Here is a 24666-nt window from a genome sequence, read left to right as displayed (position 1 = left end):
TAAGACACATTTGGACAAAAAATATTTTTTGAACAGATCATGCTTTTATACCACTAAAATTAAATTATTAATGAATATGATCTAATCAGAATTTGGTTCAGTTTTTCGTGTTCGTGAAAAAAAGGTGAAAACATTACATAGGCCATTATTTTAAGGAGCTGGCGACGTTATATATATAAGCTTATTTATCATAATTTTTATGTATTGTATGTATTTTTTAAATATTTAGTGTTATTTTATCAAAGATATTTGTTTTTAATGTCTGTCTTATCGTTCCTAAATTATTGATAGATTTGATGGATGTTTGGAATGAAGAAAAATCTGACAAAAAACATTTCTGTAAATAAATAAATACATAAGTAATTATTTTTACATGCAAATCACCAAGATGTAAATCCCCAAATGTTATTGTAGCCATTAAACTTTAGCTCACTCTCCTGAAATACTACTACTACTACTACTACTACTACTACTACTACTAATAATAATAATAATCATAAAAGTACTCCACTATATTTTCCCTCAACGTGGGAGTCTGAAGGCGTCGCTCGTAAGTGCGCGCGCTCGGAAATGACGTCACGCCCGGCAAACAAAACGTGCCAGGGAGAACGCTGGAGTCCGACTCAGAGTCGAGCACACTCGGCGGCGGAGCACCGCGAGAGGAAGAGGGATGAAGCAAGCGGGGACGACAGACATCGCCGAAACGTTCTCAAAAGTGACGCCCATTCGTCATTTGCACGGCTAAGCGGAGGACTCGGCGTGCTTTGGATGGACTCAAGATGACTTGATGAAAAGTTTGGCGGAGTTTCGAAGCCCACCATCACCACCAACATCATCATCTTCATCAACCGCAGCAGGAGCAGCCTCCTCGCCGGGATGGGGCGCCTGCTGAGCTGCCTCCTACTTGGATACCTCACGTGGAATCTGCGGATCTCGGACGCGCAGGGGGAGTACTGCCATGGCTGGCTGGACGCCAGCGGCAACTACCACGACGGCTTCCAGTGTCCGGAGGACTTCGACACGACCGACGCCACCGTGTGCTGCGGCTCGTGCGCGCTGCGCTACTGCTGCGCCGCCGCGGACGCGCGCCTGGAGCAGGACGGCTGCACCAACGACCGGCCGGCCGCCGACAACACCGAGTATGCAGCGCGTACGTATCAGAGCATAGTGGGTGACTGGCAACATGCATGCAGGTCGGTTGAGGCAGTGGTGGGAAACCTACGGCCCGCCGGCCATTTTCGGCCCACCATGCAGCTCTAAAAAATATAATAGTGAGACTTTCAAGGAAGGCTGAGCAATTCATCGAACTCATTGACAGTGTAGTAGCATGCAATTTTCAAATTGCAAAGACTCCAATTTTGAAAGAAAAAAAGTGTCTAGTGCTTAAGAAGTGCAAGCCACATGTGCCAGAACTGCAGTGTTGTTTCATGAAACATGAAAAGTTGAAGTGATAAAGCCACAGATTTGTTTGCATTATTGTTTAAGTCTAACTTATGACTCACTGATTTATGTTTACGCTACACTTGGTGAAGTTGTTGGAGTGAAAGCTTCAAATACTGCAAGTTTAAGTGTTTCGTAAGTTAACAATTCTAATTGAAGTAGATGAATTGTCTTTCATATTACTTAATTCATCGTTCATTTGCCTTATTTAATCATAAGCCTAACATCTAAGACCAAAGCATTTATGTATAATTCATTTGATATTGTTTGTTGTAATGCAGATTTATTTATTGTTAAAAAAAATACATGGGAAGAGGACCTCAATGAAAAAATAGGCGCATAATTGCAATCGTAATATAGGGGAATCACAATTTGATTATTTTTCAAAATTGTTCAGCCTTACTTTAAAGTACTCCTAACGAAGGCTGCCCAATTCAGGCCAAACTAATCATGATTATATATTTTTTTATCAATATTGTAACCACAATTATTAATCACAATCATGTTAGTGCTATATATTTACTGCACTACATTCCACTACAAAAACAGTTTTATGTGCAAGATGAAACTTTAATTAATGGATGGCCATTTTACAATATCTAAACTAAATAACTAAAAATCGTGGCTCAAATTCAGAATCCAGGTCAGCTGTGACTGGTCGTTGTGAGCAGTTGTGATGTCATTTTCAGTCGAGAGAAGACAAAATGGCCGCCCCCAGAGATGGCTAAAAACGAGTGCATTTTGCTGCTCAACTTATATTCCACAAACGCAAAATTAATCAGAACGCCGTGTTTCACTTTCAACTAGTGGGCCTGCTGGGAACATATTCTTGAAAAAAATATGTTTGGGTTGACTTCCACTTTAAAGTGAAACTAATTTCATCCAAAAGAGGAATTAAGGACCGTATGTTGTGTTTCCGTTCAATTTTGATTCAATTTAGGATGTAACTCAAGAGGTAAACTTACCACAATCTAAGTTCAAATAAATCAAAATGTAACCGAAAGAGGGTACTTTAGTTTTGAATTTAAGGAACACCTTGATGTAAAAATAAAATGAGGATTTGACAACAGTTCGACAAATACTAGTCCAAAATGACACTAAATTGAAGTTTTAAATGTAAGTTTATCCTCTACTTGAACAAAATAGAAGATCAACAACATAAGCAGGAGTCACCAAGTCCGGTCCTCAAGGGCATCCTATCCTATCCTGCATGTTTTCCATCCCTCCCTGCTGCAACACACCTGTTTCAAATGATCTGTATGGTTATCAGGCTTCTGAAAAGCTTGCTGATGAGCTGATGATTCCAATCAGGTGTGTTGCAGCGGGGACAGATGGAAAACATGCAGGATATGTGCCCTTGAGTACCGGACTTGGCGACCCCTTCTGTAAAGCATTTTAGGACTAACAGAGACCTAATACAGAAATTGCTATTTTATGTGACATTGTTGCTGTGTACGAGTATTTTCAGTTTTTTACGTTTCCTGCACACATTTTTGTATATTGTAAATATTATATTGCTGAAAAGCAACATCAACATGTAGCTTAGTTTGCAGCTTTACAATTCAATCTTCCCTCTTGATTTCAACTCTGAGTTGAAGAAAATAGATGACATATGACTTTAACAGGACATAAAGAAATTTCGAACTAATATTTATGGCAAGCATTGAGTTGCTGTCTAAAAAAACCAACAACATACAATAATTATACTACAATAGTCATACAACCAACCAAACTACACAAAAGTAACAATTTAATTTACTTATGACTTTTTAGAATTCCAATACAAGTCAGGCTCTTTATTTGCTGAGAACTAATTTAAGTGTAGATTTGACATTGATTGGACAATGTCGTAAATGAGGGTTATTCACCAGCTAATTTATTCAATCCAGGTAACGCACATGACCTTCTTAATTCCTCTTTTCGGTGACATTTTTTGTATAGTCAAGAATATTTTGACTTTGTTTTCCAAACAAGGTTGCCTTGTGGTTTTCAGCCTAAATGTAACAAACTAGAGAAAAATATATTTTTTTGACTAATATTTGTTGTCACATCAACATCAAATATAGGCTACACGTCACTGTTAGTTTTTGTGATATTTTAATGAATATATATGTGATTAATTGTAGGCGTTTTAATGTTTCCCACACAAGTCAGGTTTCCAAAGACAAGCACATTAACCACTTTAGGACTAGCATTACATAACAGAAATTGAGTCCATTACCTCAGTTCCAATTTCAGGTGACTTTAGGTGCACATTTAAAAAAAAAAAAAAATGTTTCCAGTACAACATTGCTTCGATGTTTTCAGTTGAAATTAAAGATAAAACCCACAAAAACAGCAACTTTGGAATAACATCTTGTCTAATTTTTGTCAAATGATTCAATTTGCGAGATAAACCAATGACATCAACATGTGCCTTATTCAAGAAAACATTTCCCCCTTTGTGCTGGAATTCTTAATGTATATTTAACTTAGTTTGCAAAATAAGTTACTGCTTTGCAGGCTAAAGTGGATGCAAAAGGCACAAAAGTGGTACATTAGGCAATATGGAGTTTGTATCGAGTCCTGCTTTTTAGCTGTCGGAAGAAATAATAACATGGGTGATGGGCAACACAAAATGACATTGCTGCATTGATGCCGTATTTAAAGGGGACCAAAAACTAAACTTTCAGCTGTTGTCAATCAAGTCCTCTTTTAGCTATTTACATTTTCTAAGACACCCTTGGCCAATATGTTTATCATCCACACGTAAACACACACAATGCATTTTGACTGAGATGGCCAACTAAATATCATTAAGATGTGTTTTTATTTTAAACTTTGTCGTTACATTTACAAGGTCAGTAATAAATCACCTCCGTCAAAACACAACAATAAGCATGTTTGTGTTTACGTTTGTCTGATCTTAGGGGAACAGCTCCACAATATTAAGTTCTGGCGTAACCCATGTTCCATTTTCCTCCTTTCTTAATGATGGCATTAGTCATATTTAAGGTGCATTAACACTTGCATTGCCTTTCGGTGAGATGACATAATAGCGGGTACAAAGCACAGCTCAGTCATTGTGAAGTCACTCCTCTGGCCCCCTTTAAACATTTCATAGTCTTACATGAAGTCATTGTGGCTTGTGAAAAGTTAACAGTGGTCCTCTTGAGAGCTTTATCCGTTTCAAATTTCCCTAACGGATCACGCAGCCACGGGCGGGCGGGCGGTTGTGTGGAATGACCTGAACGTGAGCTCACACATTTTCCTTTTGCTTTTTTTTTTTTTTTTACTTTAATTCCCAAACAAAATAAATAAACACTCATGTGATTTCCTCCCAACGAGTGTGCACACTCAGTGAAGTGTAACTTGAACTGTTTGTGTTTTTCAAGAATGTCTATACTGTGGGGAAATAGACATGAGACATTCGTGCTCTTAAATAGAAGTTAATTGAACATGCCTTGTAATGCACCTCTTGCATTGCCTAGTGGGGAAAAATAAGTTAAAAACTCTAACCTGTCGCTAAATTGGAATACGGTACACTCATTAGACCAGACGTGCAAAGTCCGGCCCGGGGGACAAATGCGGCCCGTGTTCAAATTTCCACCGGCCCGCAGCCTCTGGCATAAAAAGAATAACGTGTGGCCAGTCAGTACTGTTGACCACAGTAGAAAAAAAAGCTATTTTATATTTCACCAGAAGATGGCAGCAGACCTGTGGTCGCACACTCGGGTGTTTTCAGAAATGCGCTCCGAGCGAGCTCTGACTCTCCGAACACACCACTTTCAAAGTCGTATTAGGCGTCAGAGTGAAGCCCTCGCTGCATTGGCTTTGTAGCGCATTTATAAAATAGAGACTCTAAAGAATGCTGACAGAGAGGGCCGTTGCTTCCAGTACAAGTGGAAATTGGCATATTGTTTTCACTGGAATACAAAACAACGGTGTCTGTCTAGTTAGCAAAGAGAATGTGGCTGTTTTCAAGAAATTAAATATCAAGAGTCACTACTAGACGAAACACGCAAACTACGACATGGTGACTGGTAACCAGAGCTGGCCATTTTACAAAAATTTTGCAGCCCAATTTATCGCCTTCCGCCTATCGTCCATCCACCTTTTTGTCCGGCCGGACCAAACAGTAATCGCCTATGGACCTGTCCGCCTATCATTTTAAACAGCGTTCCGTTAGCATTTCCGTCTATCAACTTCAACCAACTTACGTTCAACCGAATCGTAGTCGCAGTCAATAGTGGGGGAAGATGTATTTTATGTTCATTCGTAAATTTCACCCAAAAGCCCAATATGATCGAGTCCCGATTGCCGTGTGAGCATTTCCGCATATTCAACGTGCTGCCTTACTCAGATGGCCACGAAACATTTGATGCGCATGTTCCCTCATGTTTGTTCTCAGAGCCCGTCTACATGCCCTTCCTCATGGTGGGCAGCATGTTTGTGGCCTTCGTGGTGGTGGGCTCCCTGGTGGCCGTCTACTGCTGCACCTGCCTGCGGCCCAAGCAGCCGGCCCAGCAGCCCATCCGCTTCTCGCTGCGCAGCTGCCAGGGCGAGACCATCCCTATGATCCCGACGCCCGCGCCGCCCAGCCTTCGCACCCCGTCGAGGCAGTCCAGCACGGCCACCACCAGCTCCAGCTCGGCGGGGGGTGGCAGCTCCATGCGGAGGTTCTCCATCGGGGGGCAACAGCAGCACGGATGCCTGGTGTCGGCCGCCGTCTCCACCCCGGCCTCCACTCCGACTCAAACCCATCAGACGTTGCCCCCGCCCCTGCCACCGCCCTACACGTCCCCTGCGGCGTCGCAGGGCCTCCAGCATGCTCACTCGCAGCTGCCACTCCAGCAGCCCTCGCAGGGCACCGCCTTCCTCCTACCCCAGCAGTACTTCTTCCCTCTGCAGCCGGACGTGTTCGCTTCGGCTAAGGGATTCGCAGACTTCGGCCAGAGTTGACAAGTGCTGCTGTCGGACTGGATTTGTTTGGAGGTGTTCAGCCTATCAGGATGAGCCGCCTATGCACTTTTTGTATTCTATAATGTACGTCGACAGAATGACTGTTTTGTACGGGCTGTTATTTTAACAATAAACAAATAATCTTGGCAATCTAGGCAGATAATGTGGTGCTTGAAAAAAGGTTCTGAGGATATTCTGTTTTTTGGGACAATCTCGAAGACTTGTGATGATGGTCACCTCACTTAGATATTTAAAGCAGTGATTCTCAAACATCCTCGGGCTGCCCAAAATGTTGCCACAAATGATGTTACATTGTTTAAAAAAAGCACATACAGTACCTACACGCTAAACCAAATACTCCTCCCTACCTTGGTTTTAGTCCAATTGAAAGCTTTGATAAAATAAATCTGAAAAATAGAATATGCAGAGTTCCCCCGCATATTTGTGATTCACTATATGCAAATTCACCTATTAGATTTTTTTGGGGACCCTACAATATCCTCCCCTTTTCAATGAAAAACCTCATTCACTGTCTGCGCTCGGACCAAATCCGTGTCTAAGTTTTGCTACAGCACCATTTTGATGCCAAGGAGCTTTGGTGAAGTGAGAACAGGAGCTTCATTTAGCCAGGCCATAGCCCTGTCTAACAGAAAAGTAGTGCTTAACATCTTGTGGCATTATTCATCAATTATTTGCATATTTTTACTAGTCGTGGCAGGGCTCGGTCCCCTTTCCTTTTTTTCTTGAAATTTGGAGAGATTTATGACACATTTTCCTGAATATTAAAGTTGGATTTTTTAAATAAAATGAAATACATCTTACTTCTCTCGTTGAACTTGAATTATTACAACTTTATCTTGGAAAAATATGTCTATTCTCCTAAGATTACGAATTTTTACCTGGGCATAATACCTGAACCCCAAAAGCTTAAGAACCCCTGCATTTAATGACCTGCATGGATCTGTCATCCACACAAGAAACTAGAGCATCCGAGGTTTCCTACTTGTGTGACTTCACAGGAGGAATGCGGCTCTCAGATTCGTCATTGTCAGTGCTCAACGAGCGTGGCACGGCCAACGGCGTCAAAAGCGCCATGGCTCCTTGAGTGGAAGCGGATAAGGTTGCAACGACAGGTAGCGACTGGATCTGAAAAAAAAAAACAAAAAAAAACGACTCTTATGTGGCGCTGGTTTGTCTGACTATGAAACGAGACGACAATCGGCGCCATCTTCTTTTGGCACGTCGTGCTATGACAACCTCCATCATCAGCATTTGTCACGTTCCGCTTGTCAGGTCTTGTTTATTCTTGTCACTTTGGTCTCCTGGATCATGTTCTGCATTGATTGCAAAATACATGTTCCTCGTGACCCTTTTTTAAACCCGTTGACTCTTCATTTGATGGGAGGAGTTAACCTGCGGGCAAAAGTATTGGGAACCATGACACTTTTAGGAAATTAAAATCTGGATTTATCCCCAGCAATAATAGCTTCCGCTCTTCTGGAAAAGATTTTTTGCCCAATCTCTATTCTGGTTCTACCCTAAGGTATTTGATTAGTTTGTTCTTCCACAACAAACTCATTCAAGCATGTCTTGTGTTTCTTGCATCGAGCACTTGGGAACAGAAATGGGTTTTGCCCGAAATGGTTCCTATTATCGAATCATTTCAGATATATGTTTTAAGAAGACATCATAACATCAACATATACTGTACATAAACTGATGATAACAATACTGACATGAATCAAAAGGCTGTTTGACAAGCAACTCTGTGCCTTTGATTGATAATCAATAACCAGTGACCCATTTTGGGGCGCCACCCTCACTTTTGAAATCAAACTCAGGAGGATTCCTTTGGTGCAACATGTAAAAATAAGAATTTGGGGTAAAACGTGCCAACTTTCCATTCTACCGCATAAGGATAAAAAGCATCCATCCATTTTCTGGAGCACTTCTGCTCGTTAGGGTCACAGGAGTTAGAGGCTATCCCTGGTTGGACGGGGCTCCAGTTAATCGAAAGGGCACATATGAGGTGTGTCAGAAAAGTTTTGGATTGGTGTCAGAAAAGATATATTTCAAACCCCCATAACAAAGAATGAGTCTTCGCCTTCAATATGGATCAGACAACCACCTAGCATGTCTACAAAGAGATCCAGCGGAAGGGTTAAGGATGACCTGAGCATCTGACACTTCCTGTCCGAGAAGCACATAGAAGATCACTCTGTTGGCTTAATGCAATGTTTTTCCTCTTTCCCAAGCTCAAAGGAGTCATGAAGGGAAACCATTTTGAAAATGTGGATATCAAGATGGCCGTGACGATTCAATTTCAGAGGAAACTGGAAGGATTAGAAATGTGTCTTTTGTGACAGCAGTCCCAGAACATTTCTGACACACCTCACATAGACAACAATTCACACTTATGGGCAATTTATATCAATCAACCTAACAAGCACGATTGTGAAATGAGGGAGAAAACTTACGGAAGCACCCAGGCGGACAATTGGCATTCCAACCCAGGACTATCTGACAGACACACCGGTTCACCGGGCTGCAACCATGAAGTTAAATTAATCTAAAGATTTAAACAAAATCAACAAATTACATTTGAAAGTATTATTATTGTTAAAAAATGACACTGGTGGACAGCAAAATTTGATCAAAATATGTGTGCCTGAATGTATTTTTACATTGATTAAAAAAAACAACATCTTAACCTTTTCTCTAGCACATCTGTTTTTTTTTTTAGGTATTTTTCTTTTTTGTTTTTAAGTTAGGCATATAAAAGCTAGCGCAATACAGATTTTACCATGTGTTGTAAACTATGACGGCTCCGAAAAAATTCACCTGTTGCTGAACCTACACCTTAATTCATAAATATAACTGAATATATCACTATATTACATATTACATAATTCTCATTATATTATTATTGATATGAAAATCTGATGTGCTCGAGAAAAAAGTAGGGCAGATTCTGAATCAGTGCAAAAAAGTCATCTATAACAGTTAGTTCACCTACATCTCTTATTACTAATTTGACTAAACACGTGTTGACCAGTGGTACGTGATACTGTTTCAGTAATTCATCAAATAATCAGTAAAAAAAAAAGCTATAACTATATCTATAACTTGCAAACTATGCCCTGTAAGAACCTTTGATCCCGTCCACAGTATGGGATTCTAAAAGCTGTTGCAAGATCCCCAAATAATGTGAACCCATAGTATATAATACATTTGTCTGATTGTTGCATCATAGTTTTTTTTTCTTCAGTAATTTGGTATAGTCTTTATAAAAACTGAAATGGCCCCTGATTGGGAAATAGTTCCTCACCCTTCATCCACATTAGCAATAACAAATGGCTCACCTAAATGCATCTTAATCATCACAGACTGGACCACACGGGGCAAAAGTGAGATTGGAGTGCAAAATAGCAAAAATCTCAACTCATTTAGTAAAACATGAAACTGAAGTGGACAATATGTTTATCAACATGTTTATCGGTGCATCCCCAACAACCAAAGGGCCCGTAAACAACGTCCGCCTTTTCCTGTTTAGTACAGAATATCCTGTTTGACACCATCGCAGTGCACTTACGTAATAGCAAAAAAAAAACAAAAAAAACAACGAGGGAAGAGTTGGCAGTTGTTCCTCCATGAATGTAAAGTTTATTTCCGTCGTCCTCCGCGGACTGTAAAAGACAACACTTATACATTTGCAGTCCCGACATGCACAACAATCATGAAATCCAAAATGACGAGAAAGAAAAGTTAAATCAAGTTTTTTTTTTTCTTCATTTTGTTAAGTGAAGTGGTACAAGTTTGTGTTATCCACTCATGCAGCGCACAACTTGGATTTTAAAAAAAAAGGGGGGGGGGGGAACGCAGACAACAACGTCCACATTCAGAGTACATTTGACAACTTCAGAGCAATTCAAGCTTTCCGGTGAAGCGAGTCACAAACATCGTTAAACCCCAAATGGGACGGTAACCACGACGAAAAAAAGTTACATCAAGAGTGCATTGTGCGACACCTCCGTCTGAACCAATAGTGCGTCGGAAACTCGCACACGTCAAAAAGTCGACAATACACGCGAACAATCCCATACACACGGGCCATGCATCAGCACACAAGAGGACATCGGAGCTAAAGCTGAGCTCGTGCACGTGGACGACATATGGGCTAGCATCAACACGCACAGTTATATATAGACAAACAAACAGTCATACTTAAGAAACACTCCAGGGGAAAAGAGGTCGTAATCTTACGAAGAGGACAATGAAGAAGTATAAGGGCCACGCTGAAAAGAAAAAAAAAAAATATTACCAAAATAAAGTCTTCAGTTTATGGGACTTAAATCCAAATTTTACCCGATTGGAATCATGATTATGACAAAAACGTTTTACGACAGTCCGAAAATCAAGAAAAAAAGTTATATTGCAATTTTATGGAAATAAAGTCATATAATTATGAGCATGAAAATGCGTTAATTTTGGAGAAAAAAAAAGTAAAAATTTATGGGCAAAAAAAAAATCGTAATTTTGCAAGTGTTACGACAACAAAGATCATTTTTACAAGAAAGAATTATGGGAATTTTGTAATTTTCTCGTTAAAGATGTAGTCATTTTTATTCCTGTGATGTTAGAACTATTTTCACATCAGGTTTAGACTTTACTCCCGAGACATCACAACTGCATTCTTGACAACATTCCAACTTGAGTCTCACAATATGACATTTTTTTACAATATTCCAACTATTTTCTTATAACATTAAAATGTTTTTCCTGTGACAATATATGAGTGACTCTATTCTGTATCATTACAAATAAGTCTTGTAATATTGATCCGTTTTCGTCCAAACATACGACTAAATTCTTCTTGTAAATTTCACCATTTTTTTGGTAAAGAAAACTTATTCTGTTACAACTTATTTTTCCCTCAAAAGCCATACCACGCTTGAAACAGCATTTTTTTTGAAAGAAAAAAAGTACTTTAGAGAGGGTAGTTCCTCACATACGAGGTTTAGAAGGGCTGAACGGCACAATGAACCAGTTTGTGCAGCGTAAGGATATGTGGTCATGCTCACTTAATCGCTACGTTTTTCATTTCATTTTTCATATCCATGGCCTTGAGGTGCTTTTCCTATAAATATTTATTGCAATTATGACTTCACTACTGCTCTATATTTGTGATGGGCTGGCACACGTTCTAAGCCACTGTAGGAATGGAGTTCCTGTATTTTTGCAAAATTACAACTTTTTTTCTTCACTTAACAAGTACAGCTTTTATTGTAATACTACGACTCGGAATCATCCTTTTCTTTTCGGCGAGGCTTTCATATTCCCACGGAGAAGACGGACATGCAATGCACACAAAAATGAACACAGTAGGTAACACATACACTCGCGCGCATCATACACCACATGCACATGCAGGCATCAACCCAACACACCCACACCCACTACCACAGTCAGAAGTCGTATCTCCCATAGGGAGAAGAAAGCCATCGCACAGACATGAAGTATTAAGTCCAGTTATAAATAAATCAAGCAGTAACAATATTAAGGTTACAGAACAAGACTTAAGAAAGCTCAGTGTCCTCATTCGCTCCGTCCCCAGCGGTGGACAAAAGTTGCAGACGATCGGTTTTACAAAGCCAGTCAATGCAAAATGTGTACATCTCCAAATATAAAAATACAAATCCACAAAAGAATAACTATAGAGACAAGGTTGTTTTGAGACTGGCGTGGAGTTTCCTGGATAATATTCCTCTCTCTTTGAAGCTAATGGCACTTATGTCAGAAGGGTTCAAATCTCCGTTGTCAGGGAAACACTATCACCACTGTCAGGAATATCTACATCTATGTTAATTTTTTTTTTTTTGAATTTATCTTTTTTTTTTTTTTTCGTTCGTGTGCCTCGACAGCTATCTGTGACGTGAGCTCGTTCCTCCGGGATGGAAACGTAGGCACCTTTGTGATTGTGACGTGTGGAATGCTGTCGTCCATCAGGGGGGTTGGAGTCAAAAAGGTGGAAACCCGACTAGGCCACAAACTAAAAGCAGGCACAGTGTCTACATTACGTGAAGAACTAAAAAGGATTTGTTTTGTGAAGGCATGATGCAAATGTAAGGCTTTTTTTTTTTTTTTTTTTTTTTTTACACACGACACATTACCTTTAGTGCATTTAAAAAAAAAAAGAAAAAAAAAGAGGAAATTAAATGGGAGAGCGGTGCTCACGACGTGTTTTCCGAATTCACGACTACTTGAAAGATTGTATTTACGACTGCTCTTTGGCAATCTGACGCCAATTCAAATCTTGGCTGCATGGATTGTTAAACTTCACAATAAACAGTTTTGATTGGCCGCAATGATTTTAGTTGTTTTGGTTTAGCGCTAAATAACCGTTTTCTTTTTCCCGTTGAATGAAGAGAGAAGAGACGCTTCGCTCAGTTTTGCGAAAAAAAAAAAAGCACCGTGCTCAATAACAGAACACAATTCATTTGTTCCCTTTCGCAAAAGAATATATGATTTCATTCTTGTCTGTCTGCGGTCATGTTAAGAGTCCCCAAACTCCAAAAAAGAAGAAAGCGGGAAGAGCTCTTCTGGCTTGGGAATGGCCGTCGCTCACCACTCTCTGCTCCTCTGCTTGGTGGTGTCGTACGCTCGGATCACCTCCGACTGTGACACCACTCCGTTCTCGTCTTGGGAAAAGGCGTAGCCATCTGCCAAACAGAATAAAATAGATTCAAGATCAAAGGAAGGTACAAAAATGAATCCAAATGACAAAAACTAACATGTATGAAGTGTTTCTCGTTTCTCATGTTTCTCGTGCCAAAATGAAATGAACATAAAGTCAATGAAATAAATACTTTCATCCAATTTCTATACATTTCTATGTCCTATTTTAGGGTTGCGGGTGAGCTGAAGTCTTTCTCAGCTGACTTGCAGGCAAGAGGCAGGGTGCACCCTGCCAAGGTTGCCATTAAATTGCGCATACAGCCAAACAATTCACATTCACACCTAAGAGCAATTTTTAGACTTCAATTAGCCTAACATGCATTTATTTGAAATGCAGGAAAAAGCCGGAGTACCCGCAGAAACCTTGACTTTTTATATATTCAATTTTGACACACGCCATAAGTAACTCCATAAAAAAATAATCCTTTAAATCATTTTCATGAGAAGACTGGCTGCTCAGTATGAAGCTAACAAGATGCTATTAGCCGTTAGCTCTTGGCCAACCTCACATTATCCAAGATAAAAGGACTATAGCAACAAAACAGGCTATTAAATAAACACGCCGACGATGTTAAAGCTCACTTGCAAACAATTCTAGTGTTTGACTTTTAATTTTGGGGCAGTTTGTGAGGATTCTGAGCAGAGCCAGGCTACCACCAAGCAAACTACGGCTTAGATTTAGCATTCTGAGTTGAGTGCTTCTCCTCATGAAATTGACAGTGATAAACAATGAGTATACTCCTTAAGGCATTAAAAAATAACAGTAGGCTAAGTGTTACCTAAGCTCGTGGTTCCTACAGTCTCACCTTCGCATGTCAAAAGAGCCGCTCAGTACCTGCGGGCCAACTCAAAGGAGCGCGCTGTGGCGAGTGCATTGTAGGGGGTGGGATAACAATGCAACATTTTGTCAATTCACAAGATACGGGGCTCTTACTAATTGAGGACACAGCAGGCACACGAGGAGGAAGGAAAAATCAGCAGAGAAAAAAATACGGTAGGAGGAACTACTATTGCTCTATTGAGGAGCTATGAAAGGCAGAGGACGGGGGCTTTATAAAGCTGAGGTTTGAGTAATTGAAAAAAATCACACGACAAGTGTCTGACCCCCACCTATGAGACAAACAGAAACAAAATTATCCAACAAAGGAGACAACACAACAAAGAAAGAAAGAAAGAAAATCAAACCCACGTTGCCAACGTGACACCTGAGTCTTGCTGACGTAAAAACTATAATGAGGTGGAAAACGAGCGGTAGTACTGGAAAACCGACTACTGAATACCAAATAGGAAGTCTTGTAGCACTTGTGTAGCACTGTACTGCACTGAATGAAAACATCATACAGTGGAAGCCCGGTTTTCATACACCCTGGTTTTTGTAAAATTTGGTTTTGTATATCGTTGCCGTGGGGCCAAAACCTTGTACCTCCGAAATAGTCACTTTTCAGGGGACCCCAAAAATGGCAAGTTTGCTCAATCGTTAGCATCGTGAAACACAGCAAACCAATGCTTTAAATTGGTCAATAATGTATAACAATAACACCAAGGCATTTGGGCTGACCAGTCGTATAGAATTTTGAAAAACTATGAAATTCACCAAAATGTGACTTATAAGCCGAACGGAAACGCTAATTTTTTTTCCCAGAAAGTGGATTTACAAGTCAGTTTTAGTCAGACTTTTTAAAATGGATTAATCACGAAAACCGAGGTTACTCAGTAAAACACAACAAAAGAGAATGTAAAAAAGTAAACTGGTGACAAAGTTTAATTGCTGTACTTATATCCCTGTTGGATGTGTACCTTTAAGGGGCATGGCATGGAGTCGGGTTTGTAGGTGAGCGTTTGGGCGTGAGTTCTAACCTCCAGCAGCTTTAGGCAAGTATTCTCATTTTGTAGTTGGGTGTTTGACTGTCCCGTTCAATTAACAGCTGAACGGTGACTCTCGCTTTTTTTATTCCCATGTCACTTATGCGGCCGCGTATGTGAAGCTTAGTCGTCTTTCAAACTTTGGTCTTTCAAAAAAAGCAAAAAAAAAAAAATTCAACCAACCGATGGCTCACGACTCAAAAAAGTCAAGTCTCACTATCTTCTGGCAGCCTGGATGCCTTTGGCACAATGCTGCCTCTCATAGGTCAGTCTCGGTACTACGACTGCCATCTGGTTTGGGGCATTGTCGGAGGATATATGGTTATGTGTGTAGTGTGTTTGTGTTGGTCAATCATCTCGAGTACACCACAAACTAAAAGAGCAGTGAGAACACACATGCCTCATTTTGTGTGGGGTCACTCATATTTTATGTTTAATAAAAAACAGAATATGTGTACCCCACTTTGCCTGCACCTAGCCGTGAGAAAGAAGTGTTGCGAGAGAAAGACAAGGATGTTGAGTAACTCACGTAGCAGGTTCTGCTGCATGGACTCGGAGCGGTACAGACTCACAGTGCTCTTCTTGAAGACATTTTTCAGGAGCTGGGCCCTCTCCGTCAAGCTGCACATAAACACACCAGAGAGACGCACACACACGGACACACACACAAGCGCACACAGTCAGCCAGTGTGTTAGGCGCATGCTGTGAGCCACAGGCTGACTTAACGAGGCATTCATCAAGCACCTCTACCTGCTGGCTCCGGCTCCACGCCGGGAGACAAAGTGGCCGAGACACAAAGTGTGCGAAATAGTTGAAGCAGCAGGAAAGCGGCGAAGGAATTCATGTAAAGCTAACAAATGTTTGGCGGCTCATACTTGGATTTTTTTTTTTTTTGTAAGTGTGTGTTACACATGTTTCAGCGTGTGTGTGTGTGTGTGTGTGTGTGTGTGTGTGTGTGTGTGTGTGCGGGTCTGGGACAGCGGCCAGGCCGAGGGATCACTTTCAGCCAGCAGGAGATCTCACACGGATCCGCTTCATGCTAATGGGCGCTGCAGGCCTCGCAGCCCAGACAGCTGCATCCACCCGCCACTGCCATTGTAGCACCGCTCACATGATGACAATCAGTATTTTCAATGACATAATTGCTGATATTACAGTCCAAAGAGGTGGATTAAAGAGCAATCAAACCCGATGGATGGAAGTGCAATTTGAAGAGTTCTACTGGATTCTACTGATTGCTTTGGAACAGGGACAGCTTGCACAACTCAATCATTCTTGAGCTTCGTGTTTCTTTTTTGCTGGAAAAAGACGCGTCTTTTCATGTGTTTATGATCAGGGCTTATTTTTATGGCACTAAAAAGTTGATACAAAGATTGTCCTCACTTAAAAATCTTTATTTAATTTCCATTTTATCATTGTCATTTATAAAAAAAAATTTTAAATATATTTTAGCACATTTTGAATGCATTTTTTTCAGTTTTTTAAATAGTTATTCGTATACAGTAGGCCACATAGCATAATAGTAATTTTTGGAAGACAAGAAAAAAAAATTCTTTTAGATTAGAACACACATTGGCATTTTTTTAAATTGATATTTCTTCAACCAGATGGGTGACCAAGTAAGCGAAAGGAACAAGACCCAATAAAAAAATACTGTATGTTCTAAATAATGTGTCATTTTTTTATTTTCCCAAAATAATGAAAAATGACAATTATGCTATGTGGCCAACGATATACAAAAGAATACATTTAATACAATATTTTATTATTGGTATTTTTAATAGGTTATTATTATTTTGCTTTTATTTAAAAACACACCAAATTGCATTCTTGCATGAAATGGGCTGGATAAATATTGCTTTCGATTTTGTTTTGGATTTGGATGTATGATGTATTTTAGGGGTTAAAAATATGTCAGTGATGGCACTGAATATTTGTTTTTGCAATACTGACAGTGAAAAGTTTCACAACAGATTTTTGCTTCTTTTTTTTTTTTTTTTTTTTTTTAATTTAAGGTCAAGCATTTCAAGTTCAGTGAATAACTGCCAGAGGTGAAAAAATAAAAATAAAAATAATTACTGACAGAAAAGCAACAGCAAAGCAACTTGCAAGTGTCAGCTATTTATGGGAACTTGTGAAAAACGTTTTATTTTCATTGTATAAAGAATGCTACAGTATGAGTATTGATTGAGTCTTGATTGCAAAGGTTTATTAGAAAATCGATTAAGCAGCACTGCCAGCAAAAGTTGCTCCGGGTGCAAACATAAACAAGGTCCAGTATCGGTTAGTAGATAATATTGCATGAAGTCTGAGTATTACTATTATTTATTCTTTACAAATATTGCAGTAGATTAGTGCGAAGCCAAGTTTTAGATTCACTGCATGTCACCTGCCACATTAATAGTAAGTGCAACAGGGCAACATAAACAATCATAATTATTTTTTGTATGTACTACGTATGAAGTGTAACATACAGTATATGTATTATGTCCACACACACATGCATAAAAATTGTGTGCAAACACATTTTAAAGACGTTTCTACAATTTGGAAAAGGCACATTAACAACAATGGTAAATCAAAGGAAAAAGGGGAATTACTGTATGTCTGATAGGGGAACGGGTTTATGGATGACTAAGAACTTGAACAAAAAAACAGCGATAAGGTGCATACAGCGATCAACAGCGAAACTCAATTGAAAACAGGACACAAATGACTATTATAGAAAAATGCAGGGAGGCTAATTGTCATAACTTTACATACAGTAAGAAGATCTCTGTGTGCATGGAACTCAAGAACGATGTGGAAAATCTCCACCCTTGAATTCTGGGAGACTGTCAACGCGCTTCAGTAGGTGCTGCTGTTTCGGTTAGCAAAAAGGTTCAAATAGGCTCATAAACTGAGCTAATGTCATTTACCAGCCGCTTTTTTTATCATAAGCAAAAAGTCAAGTTGATGATGCTCCGGAATGGATGACGACGGGAGGAGGAAGTTGATTAAGTTTTTAACTAAAAATACCTGTGTTTGCGTGGTCCATGTGTTGACTTTTATGTTTTTTTTGTTTCCGCTCGGTAAAAAGATGTACAGGTGAGTCGATGCGTACCTTTTCCCGTGCACTACAGCTCCGGGATCTTTGGATAACGCCTCCAGTTCCTGCACCTCATCCACCAGCGTCTTGAAAAACACTTTCTTCACCCTGTAACCAGACAACATTGACACGCACGCAAAAATCACAATGATGAGACTTTAATTTAGCCCAGATGCTGACTGGCGAAAAAAAAACCCAACAGAATTGTCATGGAAGCCCAAACATGAAAGCGGTGATAGGAGGAGATTCAGGAGGAATTTCCTTAAGTGTAGAGATGAGAGAGCGACAGAGAGGAGACTCACACTTTGTAGGCCACGTCAAAGACCAGCGAGGTGATGGGGATGAAGACCAGGCCCGTCCAGAAGACCCCCGAAGAGAACATCATCTCCGCCTGACGCACACACGCAACACAACTCAGGTGAGCGTAAGACAATACAGAGTTTAGCAGCCCATCAGATAAGCAGAAGAGCTCTTAGAAGGAAGCAACACCTGATAACAGGCAGCCTTCATCATCCTCTTCAGTGGCTCTAAATGAGAAGCATACATGACAAAACAAACAGTCGTGTTGTGGAAACGCTGAGAGGAGCTGGAGCCAAATAAGTGTCCTAATCCAGCGTGACTAAATGATACCATGCTTTTGTCTGGACTCACGCAGCCCTGTCGGGCCTCCCAGGTGGAGGGAGTACCTGTGAGGGATTGAGGTGTCTCTTTCACGTGAATCCGAGAGGCTTTTCAATGATACGCTCCATGCAAGCACATCCAGCAGGCCGCCATTCCACGGAATTCACTGTCTTTTTACAGGTAAATACAGCCGCCCCTTGATGAGATTATTGAGATACGATCTGTATGGATGGGATCTGCATTTTGAAAATGTAATACGACCTCAATTTGACGGACCAGGAACCGCCGAATCCCAGATTCAACGGACAGAAAATTGTGTCCGGAACACTCAAAACAGCCCTTTCTACGTAAAGTACCTTTCAAGGCTACAATTCGCCACAATGCCAGTAAACGGCGCTACGGCTGCTCTTTTGTCATAAATGCACAGACTTTACAGTAGACTAGAGCAGGCTGAAAAGCACGACAATGTGGCAGCCATGTTGGCAGGGGAGAGAGTCACTTCAAATGTAATGGAGCATACGTTAGCTTAGCACCCGCCGCAGGCACGCAATTTGAAAGTATTAACCTATTTATAACTACAGTTGTTGTTTTTACTGGAGCAAGTGTACACGTCTCTCGACCTTGCTGTTTTTGGTGCAGTGCTCAGTTGTTGTATTGTTTTGTAAGGCCCTTATCCACGGCATCTAATCTGAACAGAGGTGCGCTAACATCGTGGCTCGTGAATGCGAGCTGATGCAGCACCAACAAGGTAAGTTTGGATGGACTTCAAAACGTTGCAAACAGTTTCAAGATTTTTTTTTTATATTTACTTACAATAATTTCTGTGCATTTTTTCGCACAAAGCGACTGTCTAGTTACTAATGCTTTAGTTTTGAAACACACTTATAAATTCCGCTTGAAGTCCAAAATCTACAAAAGGTGGACAGTTGGACACTATCTTCCCTCACTTATCATGTTGGGAAATGATCCAACATTTCAGAGCTTCTGTGGTATTTTCATTTAAAATCCACAAGTGATTGAGGAGATTCAGGAGTTTTGGGGGGTTTCTTTGGAGGAGGGGGCTTAAGGGGGGGTGCTTGTGGTAGGGGGGGGGGTCGCGTATCTTTCAGCTTTCTGTGCAAGACCTTATTTACTTTGGGCCGCTCGCATTGAAATGTTCTGTCATTGCGTGTCAAAGTGCACAACTCTGCGCTCCTCGCATTGTGATGTGCCACTTGTTCAAACTGCTGGGGCCCCCTTAGCTGTGTCCTTCCTGTAACGTGACACACACGAGGGCCCCCAGGATATATACATACACACACGCACACACAGACATCACCATCAGTGTCAAGCGTATCAAAGCGGCGCGTTTGGCTCAAATGAGCTAATCTGCCGGCCATTAGCTGCAAATTGACTTTGATGCGTGACAAAACACGGTGTGCCTGGAGGAGAACCCAAATGACAGGAAATCAAAAAATGTCTTCCCCCCACCCGTGGCATATACAGATGAATGGAGCTTTTCTGTGTGGCTCGGCCACACGACCATGTAACAAGGCAAGGGGACCCAAATTAGACGGCAAAATTACAGACAAACAGGTGGAAAGTTTGCCTGTTTTTATTGTGGGTTGCTTTAATTATTTTCATGTCCATCCAGTCTTTGTCACAGTCTAATGACGGCGTTTAAGCTGTCCGGCGAGTCTTTTGAAAAATAAATCTGGAGTTGATACTTAGCGTATCAAGTCAGACTATGAAAAGCTTGAAAAATAAATCAGTAGATTAAATCAAGTGTTCCCAAACTAAGGGGTAGAGCAAAAAATGTGTCGCAGGTCCATTTTTAGTCTATTTTTTTTTTTGATGCATCAATAAAAAGGACTTTTTAATCATGTTTGTTATCATTTATTTGTGTACTGCACAGCCATTGAAAAGTTTGAGGTCACACAAAATTTTGTTTTTGAATGTTTTCCATGACTGCATTGTAGTGTACTGTATATACATTTTTTAACGTTTTGTTTTTAAAGGAAATCTGTGTTTTTAGCCAACTTAATAATGACTAGACTGTATTTGTCTTTCTTGAAAACAAAAAGTGTTTGAAAAAATTCATAGTATATGTATATATGTATATAGTATATGTCAATATTGTGGCAACATACAACATATTTTATAAGTTTAAGTCCAGGTGGAATGAACAGAAACCATAAGTGAAGTTTACCTAAATAAACCATCAAAGAATGCAAACAAAGCAACAGCAAACATTTGTCTTCAACGAGCCTGAGTGACGCGTCATACCAGGGGCGGCCCTCATGAGCTAGATGGGCCGAAAGGGGTCCTGTGGGACAGAAAGGAGGCTGTATTTTCAGGACAAACTAATAAACTGACTGGCTGGTGCGGATTGTTTGGAAAAAATATTCTTGCCCAAGCTGCTCCCACAAAGTTGGGACCGCAGAAGTGCCCAAAATGTTTTTGATCAGAAGGAAAACTAAGACTTAAATAGGGAAACTACCCAAACTTTTTTTTTTTCAAGAATATGTTCTATGCAAGCCCACTAGTTGAAACAAGGCTTTCTGATAAATATTGTGTTTGTGGAATAAGGGTTAATCCACCCGTTTTTAGCCATCTCTGGGGGCGGCCATTTTGTCACTTCTGTTGAGTGAAAATGACATCACAACTGCTCAGGGCTCAGGTAACGACCAATCACGGCTCAGCTTCAGAAAACAGGTCAGCCGTGATAGTGATAGTTCAAATAGTGGGCCTTATGGGAACATATTCTTGAAAAAAATGTTTGGGTTGATTTCCACTTTAATGATAACTAAGGGCTCTAATTCAACTTGATTAATTAATTGATTAAGAAGTGTGTCCCAAGGCTTTTGTTCTTGTAGAGTACATTTACATTTGAGAGTCGTATCGGTGTGTATCGATGTGTATTGTACCGATGTACAATACTGGTATGACATGCTTATTTTTGGAATGGGGGGGGGGGCTGAAGTGCTCAAAGAAAACGCACGTAAGCACGGGGAGAAAATATGAAGTTCTTGCAAGTTCTTGTTGGCTCTATATTTAGGCCATAAAAAGTTAAAAATAAAGGCTGACTGAAGCAGCATGTCGCAATGTAGCCCAAGAGCTATTTTTGGTAACTCAGGTGGGCGTGTTTTAACAACAGGCCCCATATGAGGCAATAGAAGGGTTCTTCTTTAATTTGCACATTTGCTTTTTTTCCTTTTATGCCGGTCTGTCCAAATTGCTTTTCGCGAAAACCGTAGCGTGAAGTGGTTGCTTCTGCTGCTTTTGCACACATGACGGCTTCAAGCAGAGTTGAATGGCTTCTGCACCATTAACTTCAACGCCTGCGATGATGAACAGACAGCAAATAACAGTGGCATGAAAAAAGAATGAAAAACAAAGTTCCTGCTCCTTTTTCAACAGGGCACTGACAGCCTCGTCGACATGGGCCAGCCCCTAAAACAACACCAGCACAGACAAATCTGCCAATAACGCCACAAAGGAGCTCCAGCGGTGAAAGCAAACAGAGACCTTCTTGCTCAACTCGTCCATCCTCTCTGCATGTTTTAATCAACAAAGACACATACACACAAAAACCTTCAACACTTGAAAGCCAGCAGGGTGATTTGCAGTATTTGGACAAGACCAAGATGGGTTTTGTCACTCAAACTGTACATTGCAGTCTGGTATTGATTGTGCAGTCGATTGCCTGAGAAGGATCTAACGATGTAGCCGCCACTGAAGCAGAAGTGTGGAAAAACATCACACAGAGATAAGAAGTCATAAAGAGCAGTAAATACATCAGGAAGTGTGTTTGTTTCACATCCCCAAAAAAACAACATGATGGGCCCTGAGAGCATTTCAACGGCAATTCACATTGAAAATCATTTGGAATTTTGCTCTGCCCAAGAGTGAGAACCTCGTAAAGTTTGAATGCGACTATGGCGGGAAAGTAACATGCACTGATCAGACATCAGCAACCACTGCATGGTACCTACTTGGTTCAACTCAACTATACTCCCAATGGATGCCTTTCCACTGTCAAAACTAGGATTGATATATTCATTTTTACAGCTAGTAATGGCAAAAATAAAAACACGGAAAAAAACTGCACAATACTTGAAGGTTCCACTGGTCTAAGATGCAAGATCATCATCATATAATCATTAGCTTTAACAACATTTACACTTAGTTACAACAAGTTTTTCATGCCATCAAATGATCTTAAATATAATGTTATTTATGTATTCTCTAACGTATTAGACCTGTGTCTATGTCAATAAGCAACTACATCAAAACAAAATATTTGACTGAGTTATTGTTAAACTAGGTGAGAGGCTCAAAATATTAGAAACAGTGCTCGGTATGATGCAGTGTTAAAGTAAAACCGATGAACTCCAGTGACATTTAGATGCTGAAAAGTATCCACATATATTATTCTACACCCAAATTTATATTTGGATTATTCCGATTTATCATATTCCCAAACGTCCCACATTTTTACACCAAATCTCCAAATTAAGAGATATTTTTCTATACCACCTCCTTCTACAGTTCTTGACCAGTGCAAACTATTCCAACTTCATGTCCCACATTCGACATTTTAACAATTCACTTTACTTTGCAGGATTTCAGTTCGGCGTCCAATACTCGGTATTCACATACAGTTTCTACAGAAATTGTTATAATTTAACATCAATGTCCGACATTTGGGGAATGTGTGCGTATGGGGTACCTGACGTGTGTGTGATTTTGATGGATGGATTCTGCACCTGTCCTGTCAAGAGCCAAAATATTATGCCTGACAATGATGAATGTGTTACCATGACACCACATGGAGGATGAAAAAGAGGAGAGTAGACTTCTGGTGCCCTGGGGTTGTTTTCGTCAAAGGTGGGGGAAGACAAAGAGGGGAAAAACACGCTGACGCAACAAGTAGTCGAGGAAGACAGGCAGGGGCGAGGGCAGGAGACGTGCAGAAGATTGAAGCTGACGTCGGGGGGGGGGGGGGCTCTTGGTAGGGGGGAGCTGATCGTCTTTGTGAAAGATGGTGTGTTTCTGCGTCTTCTGTGATGCAGTGTCAGGTTTCATACAAAGAAAGAAAGATGTGCGCTTGTTTGATGATGCACCGGCATCCCCGAGTTGGGGCGCATACAGCAGAGGAGGGAGTGAGAGTCATCTGTTGTGTTAGGTTACCAGCTTGTCACAGGACAACATTAGTGAATTCAGCGGAGTGCTGCGGGGCGCGGATGAAAGCACAGAGCAAGGAATACTACAGAGTCCACGCAAACACACTCAGCTGTATGCTGGTGTGTGCGTGCGCAGCTATTGTGTCACACACGCTCAAGACTGTCAGACTTAACGCGAGGCCAAAAGTCTCTTGGGTAAATACTCTCCTCGGACACTTACAGGAAAAAGAGTTAACTGGTGAGCATGGTTGGACTCCAATACGATCTTATGTGGCGTTATGTGGCGATGGCATCATTAATCACACACAATGTTGTTTATGTGACACCCAGCCTACCTCGGTTCTTGCTGTTTTTCCATAAGCGTCATTTTGATTTTTTTTACGTGAATTAGAAATGAGGAAAAGAAAAAAAAGGAGAGAAAATCGTTGTTTTGTTCATACAAACAAAGCAAGAGATAATAGAAAAGTATGAAAGTGGGATGCGTTTGGTTGATCTCGCCAAAGAAGATGACCGTAATGTATCAACAGTCGCCAGGTTATTAAATCAGTTGTTTACAAAACGCCAGGCAAAAAACACTTCTGAGAGAGAACATGAACCAAAGAGGGCAAAAAGTGATGAGGACAGCAATTAAAAGGTAAACGACCATCATTTTTATCCCTTACTCTTTCTTTGTTTTTTTACATTATGCACAACTCTAATTTATTGTGCAATAATCTAATTGTAACATGTACTTGTTACATGTTTTCATGCATTTTTATGCTTTATAAAACATATTTATGTCTCAATATTGGGGGGCTTGGAACGGATTAGAG

The 24666-nt window shown here is 40.5% G+C and overlaps 2 protein-coding genes across 8 annotated transcripts in view; one reads left to right on the top strand and one right to left on the bottom strand.

Moving 5' to 3' along the window:
• Positions 1-244: 244 nt before the first annotated feature.
• Positions 245-7202, top strand: shisa3 (shisa family member 3). Its single transcript, XM_086014890.1, has 2 exons — positions 245-1150; positions 5831-7202. Exons 1-2 carry the CDS (start codon positions 877-879, stop codon positions 6379-6381), a joined length of 825 nt encoding a protein of 274 aa, XP_085871016.1. The 5' UTR covers positions 245-876; the 3' UTR covers positions 6382-7202.
• Positions 7203-7509: 307 nt separating this feature from the next.
• Positions 7510-24666, bottom strand: part of atp8a1 (ATPase phospholipid transporting 8A1) — a 117717-nt gene continuing 100560 nt past the window's right edge. For 4 of the 7 annotated variants that reach the window (XM_086014842.1, XM_086014877.1, XM_086014833.1 and 1 more), the window contains 4 exons: positions 18371-18459; positions 18084-18176; positions 15509-15600; positions 10015-13100 (listed from right to left, as the gene is read on the bottom strand). In XM_086014842.1, coding sequence (XP_085870968.1) covers positions 13003-13100; positions 15509-15600; positions 18084-18176; positions 18371-18459 — 372 coding nt within the window. In that variant the 3' untranslated portion in view covers positions 10015-13002. Of the gene's footprint in view, positions 7528-8931; positions 8951-10014; positions 13101-13922; positions 14227-15508; positions 15601-18083; positions 18177-18370; positions 18460-24666 lie in introns of those variants that run through there. The other 3 variants (XM_086014860.1, XM_086014850.1, XR_015082179.1) reach the window with 3 other exon arrangements.

The sequence above is a fragment of the Filicampus tigris genome, chromosome 2, assembly GCF_054856515.1.
Source record: "Filicampus tigris isolate MCC_2025a chromosome 2, RoL_Ftig_1.0, whole genome shotgun sequence".
In the NCBI taxonomy this organism is placed as follows: Eukaryota; Metazoa; Chordata; class Actinopteri; order Syngnathiformes; family Syngnathidae; genus Filicampus; species Filicampus tigris.
Note: the sequence above shows the minus strand (reverse complement) of the source record. Positions and strands in the feature narration are given on the sequence as shown.